This window comes from Nerophis ophidion, linkage group LG13 (assembly GCF_033978795.1).
Source record: "Nerophis ophidion isolate RoL-2023_Sa linkage group LG13, RoL_Noph_v1.0, whole genome shotgun sequence".
In the NCBI taxonomy this organism is placed as follows: Eukaryota; Metazoa; Chordata; class Actinopteri; order Syngnathiformes; family Syngnathidae; genus Nerophis; species Nerophis ophidion.
In genome coordinates, this window is record NC_084623.1 from 16,377,469 (window position 1) to 16,397,832 (window position 20,364).

The window sequence follows — 20,364 nt, forward strand, 5'->3', positions numbered from 1 at the left end:
GGTCACCCCAGGCATAGAGTGTGCAACATAGCACCCCTTAGGAGACAAATCAGTATGAATTTACGATAATTTGTTGTCATATAACAGATCATTATTCAAACATTTTACTGTAAAAAAGAAAAAAACAGCTAACTGCTATGAAATATAGGGATATTGTATTTTTACACTCTATAGCAGGGGTTCCCAAACTTTTGACGTATGTGTGTGTGTGTGTGTGTGTGTGTGTGTGTGTGTGTGTGTGTGTGTGGGTGTGTGTGCGTGTGTGTGTGTGTGTGTGCATATATATATATATATATATATATATATGTATATATATATATATATATATATATATATATGTCTATGTAATATATACATAACATATACAGTATATACATATGTACATATATAGACATATATATGTATATATATCTATATATATACATATGTATGTTTATATATGTATATATATGCATATATATATACTGTGTATATATATACAGTATATATATACATATATACATATATAAACATTTATATATAAACATATATATGTGTGTATGTATGTATATATATGTTATGTATATATTACATAGACATATATATACATATATATGTATATATACATGTAAATATACATATATATATACACAAGTATATATATAAACATTTATACACATACATATATACATATTTATATATATATATTTATATATATTTATATATATATACATATATATATATATATATATATATATATATATATATATATATACATACATGTATGCATCTATCTATCTATCTGTGATATTAATGTAACATTAGACAATTGAAATAAGGGAACTTGTCCCACTTAAGAACAAATAGGCCACCCTAAGTGTGCGCTGGAGTACTCGTAGATTTTATTCTTACCTACAAACAAATCCCAGCTAAGAAAACATTGGTGAATACATAAATCTCCTTATAAACTTTGCAAGTGGGTCTAAGAACAAAATATATTTTTAAGAACGGTTACTGAATGGGGCCCTTTGTTTTTTTATATTCAACCAAACACTTCACCTAAGTATTAGATGAAAAATTCAACTTTATTCATCACATATAAATATACAGTGAAATGTGTCTCTGCATTCAACCAGAGGACTTTGTGTGGGAAACCCTGCAGGGGGAAAAAAAACTCTGAAGAAGAGATTACTGAAAAACAGACAATATTATAGACAGGGTAACACTTAAGTATGGGGAACATATTCTAAGTAACAAAGATTTAATTTAGAGTTATTTGGACACTAGGGGAATATGCAAGGTTTAGGGTTAGGGTTACTAATAAGCAATAATTCTGAGGTTATTGAGGGAAGACTCTTAGTTCATGGCTTACTGGTTGTATAATAAGGCCATGCAGAATAAAGCATTAATATGTACTTAATAATGACTAATTAAGAGCCAACATGTTACTAATTTGCATGTTAACAAGCAAATAATTAATGGTGAATATGCCCCCCATACTTAAGTGTTACCAAAGACAGATTTCAGTATATCAGCGTTTAAAAAGAGCTAAGTAGAATAGCAAAAGAGTTAATTTGAGAGTCCAAACAATGCATTTTCCTTGTTCACCGCTCACATTGCAAATGTGCTCATCTTTTTTTTGAAATGCAAAATACTTAAAACCCTGTTGCGAATGCCTGTGAGTTTGAAACCGTAGATCAGGGGATTCACAACCGGGTTAATGAGCAGGAATAAGATCGTCATGAAATTGTGCGGATCCTGCGGTAAGTCGGCTGAACCGAACCGCATGTAGAAAATATCCAAAAGCAAGGTCACGGCGAAGGTGAGAAGGCAGATTAAATGGGGGAAGCAGGTCTGCATGAACTTAATCCACATCTCTCTGGATGAAATGCATACTCTCATCAGGTACAGGTAAGACCACAAGATGAACAAAAAGTGTCCGAAATAAATGGCGAGGTTAATGGCTGTGACAATACCGTTGGCGTTGAGCGGCGCGCAGGCCAAGCTGGACACCATCCAGTTGACGCAGTACAACTTGTTGATGTGCGAGCCGCATAACTCTTTCCCCAACAGGGTAGCGGTGTTCATAAACATGCAGTATAACGGCACGAACCAGGAGAAAAACACTAAAAGGGAAACTCTCTGCTTGCTCATTAAAGTGTGGTAAACCAGAGGTCGACATATAGCCACGTACCTGTCGTACGCCATCACGGTTAAAATGGAAAAATCACAGCAAGATGATGAATGAATGACATAACCCTGCAGCATGCACCCCGCGTAGGAAATGACTTGCGTTGACAGGAGGTCCTTGAGGAACTTGGGGTAAAAGCCGGTCGCTCCGTACACAGCGTTGATGCACAGATTACACAAGAACACATACATGGGCTGGTGCAGGGTTTTGTCCGTAACTATGACAACGATCATGCTGATGTTGCTCAGCAGGATCAGAATGTACCACAGCAACGTCACCACGAAGAGAGTCATCCGCTGCATATATGTGAACTTCAAACCGGAGAGCGTAAACATAGTGACAGCGGAAACATTTTCCATCGTACGTAGAAAAAGCAAGGGAAAAAAAAAAAAAGGGATCAGGTGGTGATTATTACCTCGCCACGTTAGCGTGCATCCTCCTCCCCCAGCGCTTGACCCTGCGAAGTGGCGGCTGAGTCAACGTCGAGCCTTTTTCTAAGATAACACAACCACCTGTGGGAGTCAGGCCGACCAATAGGCTGGGTGTTGTTGACATGTCACGGCTTCTTTCGTCAGCTCCTCCACTGAAGGCCCGAGAGGGACGTGAAGATGCCAGTCAAGTAGAATTCAAACTTTTTTTTGTTTGTTTTAGATCAGTGGTTGTCAAACACTTTGTTCTCCAAATGCCACCATAATGACCAATCAATCAATGTTTATTTACAAAGCCCGTTTCCATATGAGTTGGGAAATTGTTTTAGATGTAAATATAAACGGAATACAATGATTTGCAAATTATTTTCAACCCATATTCAGTTGAATATGCTACAAAGACAACATATTTGATGTTCAAACTGATAAACTTTTTTCTTTTTTTTGGCAAATAATCATTTACTTTAGAATTTGATGCCAGCAACACAGGACAAAAAAGTTGGGAAAGGTGGCAATAAATACTGATAAAGTTGAGGAATGCTCATCAAACACTTATTTGGAACATCTTACAGGTGTGCAGGCTAATTGGAAACAGGTGGGTGCCATGATTGGGTATAAAAACAGCTTCCCAAAAAATGTTCAGTCTTATATTTGATGTTCAAACTGATAAACTTTTTTTTTTTTTGCAAATAATCATTTACTTTAGAATTTGATGCCAGCAACACGTGACAAAAAAGTTGGGAAAGGTGGCAATAAATACTGATAAAGTTGAGGAATGCTCATCAAGCACTTATTTGGAACATCCCACAGGTGTCCAGGCTAATTGGGAACAGGTGGGTGCCATGATTGGGTATAAAAACAGCTTCCCCAAAAATGCTCAGTCTTTCACAAGAAAGGATGAGGCGAGGTACACCCCTTTGTCCACAACTGTGTGAGCAAATAGTCAAACAGTTTAAGAACAAGGTTTCTCAAAGTGCAATTGCAAGAAATTTAGGGATTTCAACATCTATGGTCCAAAATATCATCAAAAAGTTCAGAGAATCTGGAGAAATCACTCCACATAAGCGGCATGGCCGGAAACCAACATTGAATGACCTTGACCTTTGATCCCTCAGACGGCACTGAAACAAAAACCGACATCAATCTCTAAAGGATATCACCACATGGGCTCAGAAACACTTCTGAAAACCACTGTCACTAAATACAGTTTGCCGCTACATCTGTAAGTGCAAGTTAAAGCTCTACTATGCAAAGCGAAAGCCATTTATCAACAACATCCAGAAACGCCGCCGGCTTCTATGGACCCGAGATCATCTAAGATGGACTGATGCAAAGTGTAAAAGTGTTCTGTGGTCTGACGAATCCACATTTCAAATTGTTTTTGGAAATATTCGACATTGTGTCATCCGGACCAAAGGGGAAGCGAACCAAAGTTAAAAAGCTGTGAAGACACCATTAATGCTGAATGGTTCGGATCCCACTTAAGGGCAAGGAAAAACTCACAACCCAGTGGGATGTCAATGAGATTGACTATGAGAAACCTTGGAGAGGACCGCAGATGGGGGTGACCCCTCCCACCCCCCCTCTAGGGGAGACCGAATGCAATGGACGTCGAGTGGGTCTAGCATAATAGTGTGAAAGTCCAGTCCATAGTGGATCTAACATAATATTGTCAAAGTCCAGTCCATAGTGGATCTAACATAACATTGTGAGAGTCCAGTCCATAGTGGATCTAACATAATATCGTGAAAGTCCGGTCCATAGTGGATCTAACATAATAGTGAGAGTCCAGTCCATAGTGGGGCCAGCCGAGACCATCCCGAGCGGAGACGGGTCAGCAGCGCAGAGATGTCCCCAACCGACGCACAGGCGAGCGGTCCACCGCAGGTGGCAACCTTCTTAGAATTTTGTGACTGATCAGAACTATCAATCAGCTAAAAAGTGTTAAACATGGATAAGTGTGGAGACTGTTTTCCCACCATGCTTTGTGAGGGATTTAATTCGGTTCAATTTAGATTTTTTTTATGGTGCATGGATGTTATTTTTTATATAATATCCACAAAGTTTAGTGAGTAGGTTGTGTTATGTGTGACCTTGTGTGTTGACTTTTTGTGTTGGTTGGATTTTCTTTTAATTTTTTTTTTTTTTGCATCATGACTAGGGAAAGTTGTTTGCATTGGGTCATAGAGGTAAATGTTCCACACAATCCCGTTACAGGGCATAATTAAAGACTGTCTTTCTGTTTCAGCTGGAACTAAAAACTTTATTTTTTTTTTAGAAAAAAAAGTAATACAGTAAAATAATAATGGACTGAAGTGACAGATAGTAAATGCTAGGATAAATATATGTATATTTATTTGTGTATTAGATTGTTAATTTTCTAACCAGCCACTCTGCATATTAGACACATTTGTTTATCATAATGTAGATAGTATGTACTAAGATCTCAGAAATTGTTCTTAAAGTAATAAAAAAATATATAGTTATTGTTACATTTATGAAAAAAAACAAAAAAATCAATTTTTTAGTTTAAAAAATACAAAAAACATATAGATAATTTAATTAGGACCAAGACAGAATACGTATTTGAAATCAAGGTAAATAAAATATATTTTTAAATTTTTTGCTAACAGTATATATCACAGATTTTTGTCATATTTACAATAATAACAAACAAAATAACATACATTTCTCTTTTTTAAATGTTTTCTTTAGTCCAAACAAATCCAATTAATACTAAATAAAATAAAATAAAATCAAGGGCTTTTTAACATTTTGTAGCCATGTATTTGTATATAATGATGACATATCTAACTAACCATGACCTCAAAAACCTCTCCTCACATTGTTTTTAAAAAAAAAAAAAAAATCTACAGTTTACAACGCAAAAGAAACATCATGTCTTACAGTTCACGTGATCTGTTTTAGGAGGGAGTAGACATGAAAAAACTCTAGTTTTGTTTAAAAAAAAAGTTTTACAGGGTCATAGAGTAAGTTACTATTGTAAGTAACTCTGAGTTTGACGTAATATTCTTTTTTTGGAACAGACAACACTAAATTTCCCTCATATAAAGGTTTACATACTCAGAGTTTTTACTTAATCTTTCTTATTTTGGACAGAACACTATGGGATCGAATGAGAAGCTTAACCAAACACTCAAAAAAACTTTGCTGAATCTCAGATCCATCACATACAAAGTGGGAAAGACATTGCAAAAATGTGGTACCAAGGAAATGGATTTAGACATGCTGCACGTGTTAGTATTAATGAATTAGGTCAATTCCTCAAGTGCACCCCAACACTACTTAGGATGCAGACTAGCATGTCTCCTGCAATTGCTTCGTAATTTATCTTGTGTGCAGCAGGATTCGAACAACGACCCTTGGTTTCCAAAGTCCTAACAGACTGTGCTTGTGCTGCCGGATAAACACAGTGGGGGGGGGGGGGGGACCAAACCTTTGCCATTGAGGACCGTACACGGAAAATTCAAAGGAAACAGGAGTCTTTCTGATGTCTTTCATTTGTGACGCTTAACTGGCATCGTGGTTCGGGTTTTGTTCTCTCGTGGATGCAGTCGGAGAATGGACACAGCGTGAAAGTAAGAATGAAGATTTATTTAACAACAAAACAAACTAAGAACAGAAATACTTGCACAAAGGCACTAAAGACAAAACCAACAGAACTAGCATGTGAGCTAGAAAGAACAAAAGACGCTAGCATGTGAGCTAGGGAAATAAACAAATGAGGGAATAGCGTGGAAGCTAAGTACAAAAAGAGTTTTACCACAAGCGGGGATAGCGACGTCACCTGTTGCATTGAATAGCAAATGAGACTGCGAATGACAAACAAGGGCAGGCATAAATAGAGGGGATAATCAAAAGTCAGGTGCGCGAGAAAAACAGAAGGCAGGTGACACAAATGCAATACTATGGCAACAGAAACAAAAAAAGCAAGTGCCACCAGGAACTAAGGATGTCAAATACTAAACAGGATTCGATAACAAAACAGAACAGAACCAAAAAATGATATTATCCGAGCCGCGGATCATGACATCATTTAGAAAACTAATCAAATATATTAGATTTTTTTAAAGAAAAAAAATCTGAATGCCATCTTTATGTTTTTAGCGCCAACATTTCTACTTTTTCACCTATTTTATGGACCATAGGGTGCACCATATTATAAAGCATACTGCCAATTAAAGGTCAATTTTCAATCTTTTTTCATATTAAAAGACACACAGGATTATAGAGCGCTTTAAAGGAGTCATATTACGTTTGTATTATAATTTGTTTTCTAAATTGAAAACACTTCCTTGTGGTCTACATAACATGTAATGGTGGTTCTTTGGTCAAAATGTAGCATAGATTATCTTTTACAGATCATCATCAAGCCGCTTTTTGACAGTCACTTTCGGATGCGCCGTTCTGTGGGCGGTCTTATTCACGTGGCTCACCTTCAGCACCGTCTTCTCCCCGCCATCTTTGTTGTAGCGGTGTAGCGTGCAAGGACGGGAGTGGAAGAAGTGTCAAAAGAGGGAGCTAACGGTTTTAATGACATTAAGACTTTACTTAAACCAATAACGGAGCAGCATCTCCTCATCAGGAAACAACAACAAGGCCGGAAATGTGTCCCGTGAAAAACCGTCCAACCGGAATTTTAATAACTAAAATTCCTTGGGTGAATAATGTAAACTCACGATACCAGTATGTTTTAGCGTTTTCATGGCGAGTTTACCAACAGATATAATTAAGAACTTTACACTACTTTATATTAGAAACGTTAACGGTGGAGGATGAATGTCGCATAACTAGAAAATAGAGGAAAAAAAAGAAGCTTATCAACTACGGAATCACCACGGACTACAAAGGAGGACGTGCACAATTTTTCAGGATTAATGCAGATCTCAAATACAGATCAGCAGGTACCAAAAGGTAAGAAAAGTTGCTTTTGCATAATATTGTGAAACAAAATGCCAGATGATATGTCTTGCCTTATACACACACCATAATAATACTTGTATTTTTAATTTGCCGATAATCGATCAAGCGGTGCAGCTTCATACCTTACCAAAGTCGTACTAAAACATTTTGATAGATTTTTGAGTGGAACATATAAAATGTTGGTGTTTTTTACTTGAGTGATATTGCCATCATACCTCTTACCACGTATCTCTTATGTCTGACTGCCATCTACTGGTCACACTTATCATTACATCATTTACAAAATAAAATTGCTTCGAGGTCGGTGAGCAAAACCAGAATTATTTCCTGCATTAGGCGCACTGGGGTATAAGGCGCACTGTCGAGTTTTGAGAAAAAAAAAGGATTTTAAGTGCGCCTTAAAGTCCGGAAAATGCGGTATTTGCTTTTGTTACACCACTTTTTATGTATTTGTTATTAGTCATAGTGTTTTTAGATGGTGAAAATGGCTCCCGTGCTGCATTTTGGACACCCCTGATCTACAGAAATTTCACCAACATTTAAGATTAGCTTTTTATTTTGCTATTCCATCTTTTCTGTTTTACAGTGTTCCCCGATTATCGTGATGGTTACCCCCCCCCCCCCCCCCCCCCCCCCAAGGTGGTTGTTGAAATCCAAAAAGTCGGGACTCTATTTATTTTATTATTTTAATTGATGTTATCAGCATTTAAAGTCTTTTTTAAGCTCTCCACCCACTGCACACAACTTTTCCTATGCTCTTAAAACAGTTCATATTTTGTAAAACTTACGTAATTTAAAATGAAACTTGATGAGTACTCAAATCTCGAGTATAGTGCATTCTTTTCTCAATAAAAGCAGGATTTTTAACACAATATATGTATTGACCATCATTGGGAAAACACTCTTATTGGTGCAAGGTTTATGTCAGTAACCTTTTCGCATATGTTGTTTCTGGTGTGAGAGACTAAAGCAGAGGTAGGCAAAAAAAAAAAAGTTGAAAGAGCCATATTGGACCAAAAATACAAAAATAAATCTGCCGGAGCTGCAAAAAAAGAAAAGCCTTCTATAAGAGATATAATAAAGTCAACACATGATTATATGTGTCTATATCAGCTATAATAGCCTACAATCCAAATGACTATCTGTCACAGGCTGACACGAAGTTTTGTTGACAGAAATGTTGAAATTTAATATTTATTCTACCCATTTTACAAGATCGGAAAATATTAGTAAAACGCAGGCTTCTCAGAAGGTGAGATAACTCCTCTAAATTACTGGCTTAGAATGGCCAAAGGTCTCGATCTGTGTCCAAGTTAAGGAAAATGGCGGGCTGTCTTCTTCGAATGGATTTATAACAATCTGTGCAAGCTGGGTAACTTTTGCTGTGGTCTGGAACAACATGGCACACAAACAACTAACAGAAATGCAGGCAATATTGCATACAGATAATATGTCATGACACATGCAGATATAAATTAAATACACAGAGGATATAAGTAAAGGAAATTAGCAAATGAGCTCAAATATACCCAAAAGTGAGGCATACAGTTAAGTCTTCATTTACAATTGAAGTTAAAAAGTGGCTTTGGAGCAATCAAAGCTGCTCACACGGTCACTAAAGTGGCCACTATGTTTGACACATCAACTTAATGTGTATTATATTCATCCACGACAGCATTTTTGCTGTAAATTGTGAGGTGTGTCTGTTAAAATCATGGTTGTTTTTTACAAATGATGACAGATATGAACAAGAGCATGTGTTGTCTTTGTGTGATGATGTAAATGAGGTGTGATTGTATTTTATTTTAAGTATGTATCCATGAAAGGGCGTTTTATGACTTTTCTTCATTTGATTACATGGTATGGTATGATTTTATTGTCCTAATTTTATTGGATGATTTTTGTATCCCTTTAATTTAGGTAGCCAGGGACTGCAGATGAAAATGAGCTATTTAGCTATAATCTGCTACAGAACATATATGCCTTTGATCTTAATGTTTCTGTGCATTGTCCCTTCAAATAAAGACTAAACTAAGCTATAATGATGCAATACTTACATTAGGCTAGCTTAAATAGCATGTTAGCATCGATTAGCTTGCAGTCATGCACTGACCAAATATCAATCAATCAATCAATCAATGTTCATTTATATAGCCCTAAATCACTAGTGTCTCAAAGGGCTGCACAAACCACAACACAAACCACTACGATATCCTCGGTAGGCCCACATAATATGGCTGATTACCACTCCACACAAGTCAATAACCTTTGTGTATTCACACACAGCATAAAAAGTTTGGTGGACAAAATTAGACGAAGAAGGAGTGGCATAAAACATATCTTTCACTGGCATTTTTGGAGAACGTTATACATGCAAACAAACTCTGATGAGTTCAAGCACTGCCAAAATTAGTAGGACAAGATGGCACTTGCCAAATACTCTCATCAGAAAAGTATGTGTAATATAAATAGAGGGATTTCTAACAATTAGGGAGGTTTTTGTCATATTGTCCTCCAACAGAAACCCTGTTAAAACATAAATATATATTTGAAAATGCTCCAGGGAGCCACTAGGGCGCCGCTAAAGAGCTGCATGCGGCTATGTAGCTGCAGGTTGCAGACCCCCGGACTAAAGAAACCAAAGAAGACACATAAAACAATCGAAAATAGACGGATAATCAAAGCAGTAAAATGACCGCACTGTTTAGTTTAATGTAGGATTGTCGACATAACCTATGTGTTTTTATTTAAATGTTAAACGTGGAAGGCATAAAAACATATTGTGATGCAATTACAATACTGTGTGATGAAAATGTCCCATGAAACATTGTATATATTTAGCTGCCCGATAGATGGTCAACAGGTCATTATCTTGGTGCTCCCTTGAGAACAATTAAGAGCGCAGAAGTCTCATGGGGACCACACACAATAACAAACATGTTTTTCTGTCTGCAGCAAATTGTTGAGACGCGTACAACAACAAACACCGGCAAACATTGAACTGTAGCAGCTTTGAAGCACCGAGCTAATTGGCCTTGAGTTGACGGAGCGTGCCTGTTTTCATGAATTGTATCAAACATCATGTCGTCACAAGGTGACAACGTGGACCCCAAAGTACAATGCCGGAGTTTGATGTGGCTTGTATACACTAAAAAAAAATTGCTGGGTTATTTTGATATGAGTTGCAAATGTTGGGTTTAATTTTGGAGTTATTTTTTATGAAGACCAACCCATTATTTGGGTTATAAGTGTATTATTTTAACTCAATTTCTGGGTTTTCAAAACTATGAACCATTTTTTGGGTTGTTTTCCAATGAGTAATGCATTTTTGGGCAAACAGCTTTTTTTAAATTAATAATATACTTTTTTCTTGAGGGAATTTTATTAAGGATTAATCTCATTAACATTATTTACAATCCCACATTTTAATGTACATGAAAATATTTCAGCATGCTGTATGGAACTACTATGACCATACATGGCAAGTCACTCATTTCTTGCTTTTGAGTATATTTTAATGGAATAAAAATAATGTTGATCAGTAGTTGAGAAGGAGTAGGACAAACCATCATTAAAATGTATCATTATTAACCAACAATTGGGTCAAGGATCGCTAAATTAGTACAATACAATAGATGGGTTTGGAATAACCCAATAGTGTAGTGACCATAACTGAGATTTTGTGTTAAATACATTCAACCCAATAGTTTGGTTGGGAATAACCCAACATTAAGTTATCATAGCTCAACTTTTCCGTTAAATAATTCAACCCAATAGTTTGGCGGAGAATAGCCCAACATTAAGTTATCATAACTCAACTTTTTGGTAAATTATTCAACGCAAAAGTTGGGTTGAAAAAATGAACCCAAAATGTTGAGTTAAAATAACTTAAAGGGGCTTGTCCTTTTCTGAACCAGCAGTTGGGTTTACATTGTTTTTTTTTTAAACCCAACATTTTTGTGTGTGCATACACTTAAAAATGCTGGGTTATTTTGATAACCCAATTTATGAGTTGCGAGTGTTGGGTTCAATTTTTGAGTTGGTTTTATGAAGAGCAATCCATTTTTTTGGGTTATAAGGGTATTATTTTAATGGAATAAAAATAATGTTGATCATTAGTTGAGAAGGAGTAGGACAAACCAGCAGTAAAATGTACCATTTTCAGCCATATTGGATCAAGGATCGCTAAATTAGTACAATACAATAGTTGGGTTTGGAATAACCCAATAGTGTAGTGAGCATAACTCAGATTTTGTGTTAAATACATTCAACCCAATAGTTTGGTTGGGAATAACCCAACATTAAGTTATCATAACTCAACTTTTCCGTTAAATAATTCAACCCAATAGTTTGGCGGAGAATAGCCCAACATTAAGTTATCATAACTCAACTTTTTGGTAAATTATTCAACGCAAAGGTTGGGTTGAAAAAATTAACCCAAAATGTTGAGTTAAAATAACTTAAAGGGGCTTGTCCTTTTCTCAACCAGCAGTTGGGTTTACATTGGGTTGTTTTTAAACCCAACATTTTTTTGTGTGTATACACTTAAAAATGCTGGGGTAATTTTGATAACCCGAAATTTATGAGTTGCGAGTGTTGGGTTAAATTTTTGAGTTGTTTTAATGAAGAGCAATCCATTTTTTGGGTTATAAGGGTATTATTTTAATGGAATTAAAATTATGTTGATCAGTAGTTGAGAAGGAGTAGGACAAACCAGAAGTAAAATGTACCATTTTCAGCCATATTGGGTCAAGGATCGCTAAATTAGTACAATACAATAGTTGTGTTTGGAATAACCCATTAGTGTAGTGAGCATAACTCAGATTTTGTGTTAAATACATTCAACCCAATAGTTTAGTTGGGAATAACCCAACATTAAGTTATCATAACTCAACTTTTCCGTTAAATAATTCAACCCAATAGTTTGGCGGAGTATAGCCCAACATTAAGTTACCATAACTCAACTTTTTGGTAAATTATTCAACGCAAAAGTTGGGTTGAAAAAATTAACCCAAAATGTTGAGTTATAATAACTTAAAGGGGCTTGTCCTTTTCTGAACCAGCAGTTGGGTTTACATTGTTTTTTTTTAAACCCAACATTTTTGTGTCTGCATACACTTAAAAATGCTGGGTTATTTTGATAACCCAATTTATGAGTTGCGAGTGTTGGGTTAAATTTTTGAGTTGGTTTTATGAAGAGCAATCCATTTTTTGGGTTATAAGGGTATTATTTTAATGGAATAAAAATAATGTTGATCAGTAGTTGAGAAGGAGTAGGACAAACCAGCAGTAAAATGTACCATTTTCAGCCATATTGGGTCAAGGATCGCTAAATTAGTACAATACAATAGTTGGGTTTGGAATAACCCAATAGTGTAGTGAGCATAACTCAGATTTTGTGTTAAATACATTCAACCCAATAGTTTGGTTGGGAATAACCCAACATTAAGTTATCATAGCTCAACTTTTCCGTTAAATAATTCAACCCAATAGTTTGGCGGAGAATAGCCCAACATTAAGTTATCATAACTCAACTTTTTGGTAAATTATTCAACGCAAAAGTTGGGTTGAAAAAATTAACCCAAAATGTTGAGTTAAAATAACTTAAAGGGGCTTGTCCTTTTCTGAACCAGCAGTTGGGTTTACATTGGTTTTTTTTTAAACCCAACATTTTTGTGTGTGCATACACTTAAAAATGCTGGGTCATTTTGATAACCCAATTTATGAGTTGCGAGTGTTGGGTTAAATTTTTGAGTTGGTTTTATGAAGAGCAATCCATTTTTTTGGGTTATAAGGGTATTATTTTAATGGAATAAAAATAATGTTGATCATTAGTTGAGAAGGAGTAGGACAAACCAGCAGTAAAATGTACCATTTTCAGCAATATTGGATCAAGGATCGCTAAATTAGTACAATACAATAGTTGGGTTTGGAATAACCCAATAGTGTAGTGAGCATAACTCAGATTTTGTGTTAAATACATTCAACCCAATAGTTTGGTTGGGAATAACCCAACATTAAGTTATCATAACTCAACTTTTCCGTTAAATAATTCAACCCAATAGTTTGGCGGAGAATAGCCCAACATTAAGTTATCATAACTCAACTTTTTGGTAAATTATTCAACGCAAAGGTTGGGTTGAAAAAATTAACCCAAAATGTTGAGTTAAAATAACTTAAAGGGGCTTGTCCTTTTCTCAACCAGCAGTTGGGTTTACATTGTTTTTTTTTTAAACCCAACATTTTTGTGTGTGCATACACTTAAAAATGCTGGGTTATTTTGATAACCCAATTTATGAGTTGCGAGTGTTGTGTTAAATTTTTGAGTTGGTTTTATGAAGAGCAATCCATTTTTTTGGGTTATAAGGGTATTATTTTAATGGAATAAAAATAATGTTGATCATTAGTTGAGAAGGAGTAGGACAAACCAGCAGTAAAATGTACCATTTTCAGCCATATTGGATCAAGGATCGCTAAATTAGTACAATACAATAGTTGGGTTTGGAATAACCCAATAGTGTAGTGAGCATAACTCAGATTTTGTGTTAAATACATTCAACCCAATAGTTTAGTTGGGAATAACGCAACATTAAGTTATCATAACTCAACTTTTCCGTTAAATAATTCAACCCAATAGTTTGGCGGAGAATAGCCCAACATTAAGTTACCATAACTCAACTTTTTGGTAAATTATTCAACGCAAAAGTTGGGTTGAAAAAATTAACCCAAAATGTTGAGTTAAAATAACTTAAAGGGGCTTGTCCTTTTCTCAACCAGCAGTTGGGTTTACATTGGTTTTTTTTCAAACCCAACATTTTTGTGTGTGCATACACTTAAAAATGCTGGGTTATTTTGATAACCCAATTTATGAGTTGCGAGTGTTGGGTTAAATTTTTGAGTTGGTTTTATGAAGAGCAATCCATTTTTTTGGGTTATAAGGGTATTATTTTAATGGAATAAAAATAATGTTGATCATTAGTTGAGAAGGAGTAGGACAAACCATCAGTAAAATGTACCATTTTCAGCCATATTGGGTCAAGGATCGCTAAATTAGTACAATACAATAGTTGGGTTTGGAATAACCCAATAGTGTAGTGAGCATAACTCAGATTTTGTGTTAAATACATTCAACCCAATAGTTTGGTTGGGAATAACCCAACATTAAGTTATCATAACTCAACTTTTCCGTTAAATAATTCAACCCAATAGTTTGGCGGAGAATAGCCCAACATTAAGTTATCATAACTCAACTTTTTGGTAAATTATTCAACGCAAAGGTTGGGTTGAAAAAATTAACCCAAAATGTTGAGTTAAAATAACTTAAAGGGGCTTGTCCTTTTCTGAACCAGCAGTTGGGTTTACATTGGGTTGTTTTTAAACCCAACATTTTTTTGTGTGTATACACTTAAAAATGCTGGGGTAATTTTGATAACCCAATTTATGAGTTGCGAGTGTTGGGTTAAATTTTTGAGTTGTTTTTATGAAGAGCAATCCATTTTTTGGGTTATAAGGGTATTATTTTAATGGAATAAAAATTATGTTGATCAGTAGTTGAGAAGGAGTAGGACAAACCAGAAGTAAAATGTATCATTTTTAACCAACTATTGGTTGAAGGAGCGCTAAATTGCGCAACCGAATAGTTGGGTTTGGAATAACCCATCATTGTAGTGAGCATAACTCAGCTTTAGTGTTAAATACATTCAACCCATTAGTTTGGTTGGGAATAACCCAACTAAGTTATCATAACTCAACTTTTCGGTTAAATAATTGAACCCAATAGCTTGGTTAGAAATAACCCAACATTAAGTTATCATAACTCAACTTCTTCGTTAGATAATTGAGCACAAAAGTTGGGTTGAAAAAATTTACCCAAAATGTTGAGTTAAAATAACTTAAATAAGGGGCTTGACCTTTTCTGAACAAGCAGTTGGGTTAAAATTGGGTTGTTTTTAAACCCAACATTTCTTTGTGTGTACACACTGAAAAATGCTGGGTTATTTTGACAACCCAATTTTTGAGTTGCGAGTGTTGGATTACATTTTAGAGTTATTTCTATGAAGCGCAATCCATTTTTTGGGTTTCAAGGGTATTATTTTAACTCAATTTCTGAATTTTCAAAATTATGAACCATTTTTGTGATGTTTTTCAATGAATAACGCAATATGAGGTGAAAGGCTTTTGTTTTTATTATTAAAACGGTAATTTTTTCTTGAAGGGAATTTTATTAAGGATTAAACTCATTTACATTATTTACAATCACACATCATATGTACATGAAAATATTTGCGCATGCTGTATAGAACTACTATGATCATACACGGCAAGTCTTGTAAAATAATTTAATGTCACAAATTTCTTGCTTTTGAGTATAACAAACCAGCAGTAAAATGTATAATTTTCAACCAACTATTGGTTCAAGAAGCACTAAATTGCGCAACCCAATAGTCGGGTTTGGAATAACCCAACATTGTAGTGAGCATAACTCAGCTTTTGTGTTAAATACATTCAACCCAATAGTTGGGTTATGAATCAACCAACATTGAGTTAGCATAACTCAACGTTTGGGTTAAATAATGCAACCCAATAGTTTGGTTGGGAATAACCCAACATTAAGATATCATGACTCAACTTTTGGGTCAAATAATTCAACACGATAGCTTGGTTGGGAAAACCCCAACATTAAGTTATCATAACTCAACTTTTTGTTTAAATAATTCAACGCGAAAGTTGAGTTAAAAAAATTTACCCAAAATTTTGAGTAAAAATAACTCAAGTAAGGGGTTCGTAGTTGGGTTAAAATTGGGTTATTTTTTAACTCAACATTTTTTAGTGTGTAAGAGTTTGGTTGTGCGACATTTGGTTTTAGCCGAAATAGCTTTTTATCGATATCGGATGTGATATGATGTTGTACAACTTCATCTTTTGAACTACTGCGCGCATTTCTTTCAGCTACAAATCCATCTCTCCATTTTGTGGAAACTATTAACCCGTGGTTTGCCAACGGTGACACCAGTTAAATGTTGTCATTCTCACAAAAAAGACCAGAATTATGATTTTCATTTTATGGACAGCACAACCATGGCGAAGGTGGGAGAGTGGCTGTGCCAGTAATCTGAGGGTTACTGGTTCAATCCCCACCTTCTACCATCCTAGTCACGTCCGTTGTGTCCTTGAGCAAGACACTTCACCCTTGCTCCTGATGGGTCTTGGTTAGCGCCTTGCATAGCAGCTCCCCCCATCAGTGTGTGAATGTGTGTGTGAATGGGTGACTGTGGAAATAGTGTTAAAGCGCTTTTAGTTCCTTAAAAAGGTAGAAAAGGGCTATACAAGTACAACCCATTTACCATTTATATGTTTGTCTAATCATGCACAAATCTGTTGCAATGCATACTGTGGTGGTCTGAACTTTGCCGACCATTTATTCATCAGTTTCCTTCAATAGGGTCACTGGTCAGCCGGAGCCTATCCCAATTGACTTTAGGTGAAAGGTGAAGTACACCCTGCGGTAGTAGTTCAATTGTCCTTTGTCCTTTGTCCGAGTTTAAATGACATGGGTCGGCGGGGGATGAGCACCTTGAACGGTCAACCAGGCAATAAATGGCGATGAACACCATCTGTGTAAAAACCCACGAGGTCTGGAGATTCACCAGACCGAGATGTGACGTTTGGTGAAAGTGCAGACAGAGCAACGTTTGCTGAATTGCTTTATTGCGACACAGGACAAACGGTACTGAGAATTACATCAAAGTACCCAAACTCCAGAGGACCTTGGTGAGAGGCACGAGGAGCCAAACCTGGAGTTACCCCACAGCGCTCAGAACACCCATCTCCTGGAAGCCCAACAAAGATTCAGCGGATGCAGAGAAAGCTTTATGGATTGATTAACGTGGACCCTGACTTAAACAAGTTGAAAAACTTATTCGGGTTTTACCATTTAGTGGTTAATTGTATGGAATATGTACTGTACTGTGCAATCTACTAATAAAAGTTTCAATCAATCAATCAATCAATCAATCAATCAGTGGGTGTGGGTTCGGAAGGACAAACCGCGGCCGAATGCTGCTTGGATGCAGGCTGGGAAGAGGGTGGGGTGGGTCTGAAGTTGAAAGACCCTAAAAAACCCTATTACCCAGGTACTACCACTGATGATGTGTTCAATAAAGTGCATCAGATAATGTATATAATAACCGTCAATAAGATGTTGATGATATTTGCTAAAGATAAAGTAAACACCAAATAAACTACACATGGACAGCGCACATGACAAAGTCCGAATACACCTCTTGAAGTCACATGAAGACCATGCCATAAAAGATCGAGCTAAACATAATTGTTGCGTCCGACCAGTCTTCCCTCAACCCATCCATTTTCTACCGCTTATTACCTTTGGGGTCGCAGGGGGCGCTGGTGCCTATCTCAGCTACAATTGGGCGGAAGGCGGAGTACACCCTGGACAAGTCACTAACTTATCGCAGGGCCAACACAGATAGACAGACAACATTCCCACTCACATTCACACACTAGGGCCAATTAAGTATTGCCAATCTACCTATCCCCGATATACATATGTACATATGTGTATATATACTGTATATATAAATATATATATATATATTTATATATATTAGGGGTGGGCAAATTAATGCGTTAATTATGAGTTAACTCATCAATCTATTAACGCCGACAATTATTTTATCGCACATTTGCATATGTTGTTTACATGCTTTTATTTTGTTATTGCCTTTTCTTAACAAGATGGCGTGGAGGGGCTCTTGGTAAAGATGGAACATTTGGCAAAAATACCGGACAATTCTGCAAATTTCATGCCTGGCTTACAGCGTGGTCACTCCGGGATCACTTACGACCGCCAGACAATTCTGAATGTGGATAGATCGGGCCGTTTTGGACTGAATGACGCGTGCTTGTTAGACCGGCTAGCTAGCATGGGAATACTTTGCCGGCTACATCCAGCGGCCTGTGAAGCAGCGGAATATATGTGTTGTCCGTCTATTTATGAATAATGCAGACGAGGAGTGTTGGCTGAGTTCTTAACGTTTACTTTCAGAGCGTGCATATCACAACATACACGATGCCGTCATGGCGACACAACCTATACCGGGCTACCGCGCATGCTCGTCACTCCTGTTGCATGCTGGGTAGGGTAGTTCTTTTATTCCCTGGCTCATAACATCACAATATATTACCATGTATATGATGCGTTCAGTTTATCAAAGCACCAAGCAAACAATCGGAAAATTCCCATCATATCAATTCCTAGATATGGTCATAATTATTTTAAGTGCACTACGCATAATAAACACAACATTATTAATATTGCTACTACGGATAATTTAATCAAAAATTCCCTAAAACAGCCCACTACCTATAATATAGGTTTTTTAAACATAAGATCCTTGATAAAAAAAAATGTTTCTGCTGTTACCTCAGAAATTGCCTGTTCAGATGTTATGATTGTGGCTCAGAGATTTGTATGTAGATTATATTTATTTTCCATAACAAACAGGATAACTTAAATACCCTGGCAGTGGCAATAAGCTTAAATGTTTGTATTTACATGTTTTGAGTTGATTTTCATAAAATATGCTATTTAACTGCTACTGTTTAACAAGGACAGATTTAAATTGTGTTTGCACAACAAATGTTTTGGCGCTTTTGTTCATGTGGGAGAATATTCCAATAAAGGTGCACTACACACTACTTTTGAATTCATTATTGGGCTTTGCGTATACAATGCAGTTAATCGCGATTAATCAGAGAAATAGTGCGATTAACTTCGATTAAAATTTTTAATCGTTGCCCAGCCCTAATATATATATATATAGTCAATTTGTCGAGAAAGCGATAATTTCCCAATTAATTTGAGCGAGGATGAAAGATTCGTGGATGAGAAAATTTAGAGTGAAGGACTAGAAGAAAAAAAAAGGTGATTGCAGTGGGAGCGATTCAGATGTTATTAGACACATTTACTAGGATAATTCTGGAAAATGCCTTATTTGCCATTTTCGGGAATTTTAAACAAGAAAACACCGGCCGTGTTTTTGTGGCTAAAGGCTCCATCTTTCTACTTTGACTTCTCTATTATTTATTGAACAAATTGCAAAAGATTCAGCAACACAGATGTCCAGAATACTATGTCATTATGCGATTAAAGCAGACTAGTTATAGCTGGGATCGAGCTGGAAAATAATATCCGCTACAACCGTTGACGTCAATCGCACGCGTCATCAAACCGCGACGTTTTCAACACAACACTTCGTGGGATATTTAAAATTGCAATTTAGTAAACTAAAAAGGCCGTATTGGCATGTGTTGCAATGTTAATATTTCATCATTGATGTATAAACTATCAGACTGCGTGGTCGATAGTAGTGGGTTTCAGTAGGCCTTTAAACTATTTGAAAAACGTATTCGGGTCCTACTCTCCTGTTGGAATCTATAAAGTTCTATCTATCTATCTATCTATCTATCTATCTATCTATCTATCTATCCATCTATCTATCTATCTATCTATCTATCTATCTATCTATCTATCTATCTATCTATCTATCTATCTATCTATCTATCTATCCATCCATCCATCCATCCATCCATCCATCCATCCATCCATCCATCCATCCATCCATCCATCCATCTATCTATCTATCTATCTATCTATCTATCTATCTATCTATCTATCTATCTATCTATCTATCTATCTATCTATCTATCTATCTATCTATCTATCTATCTATCTATCTATCTATCTATTTATCTATCTATCTATCTATCTATCTATCTATCTATCTATCTATCTATCTATCT

The 20,364-nt window shown here is 36.0% G+C and overlaps 1 protein-coding gene across 1 annotated transcript; it reads right to left on the bottom strand.

Annotated features, from left to right (window-relative positions):
- Nucleotides 1–1,590: 1,590 nt before the first annotated feature.
- Nucleotides 1,591–2,541, bottom strand: LOC133564872 (olfactory receptor 2A7-like). Its single transcript, XM_061919412.1, has one exon. The coding sequence runs from the start codon at nt 2,527–2,529 to the stop codon at nt 1,591–1,593; it is 939 nt and encodes a 312-aa protein (XP_061775396.1). The 5' UTR covers nt 2,530–2,541.
- Between the last annotated feature and the right edge of the window lie 17,823 nt (nt 2,542–20,364).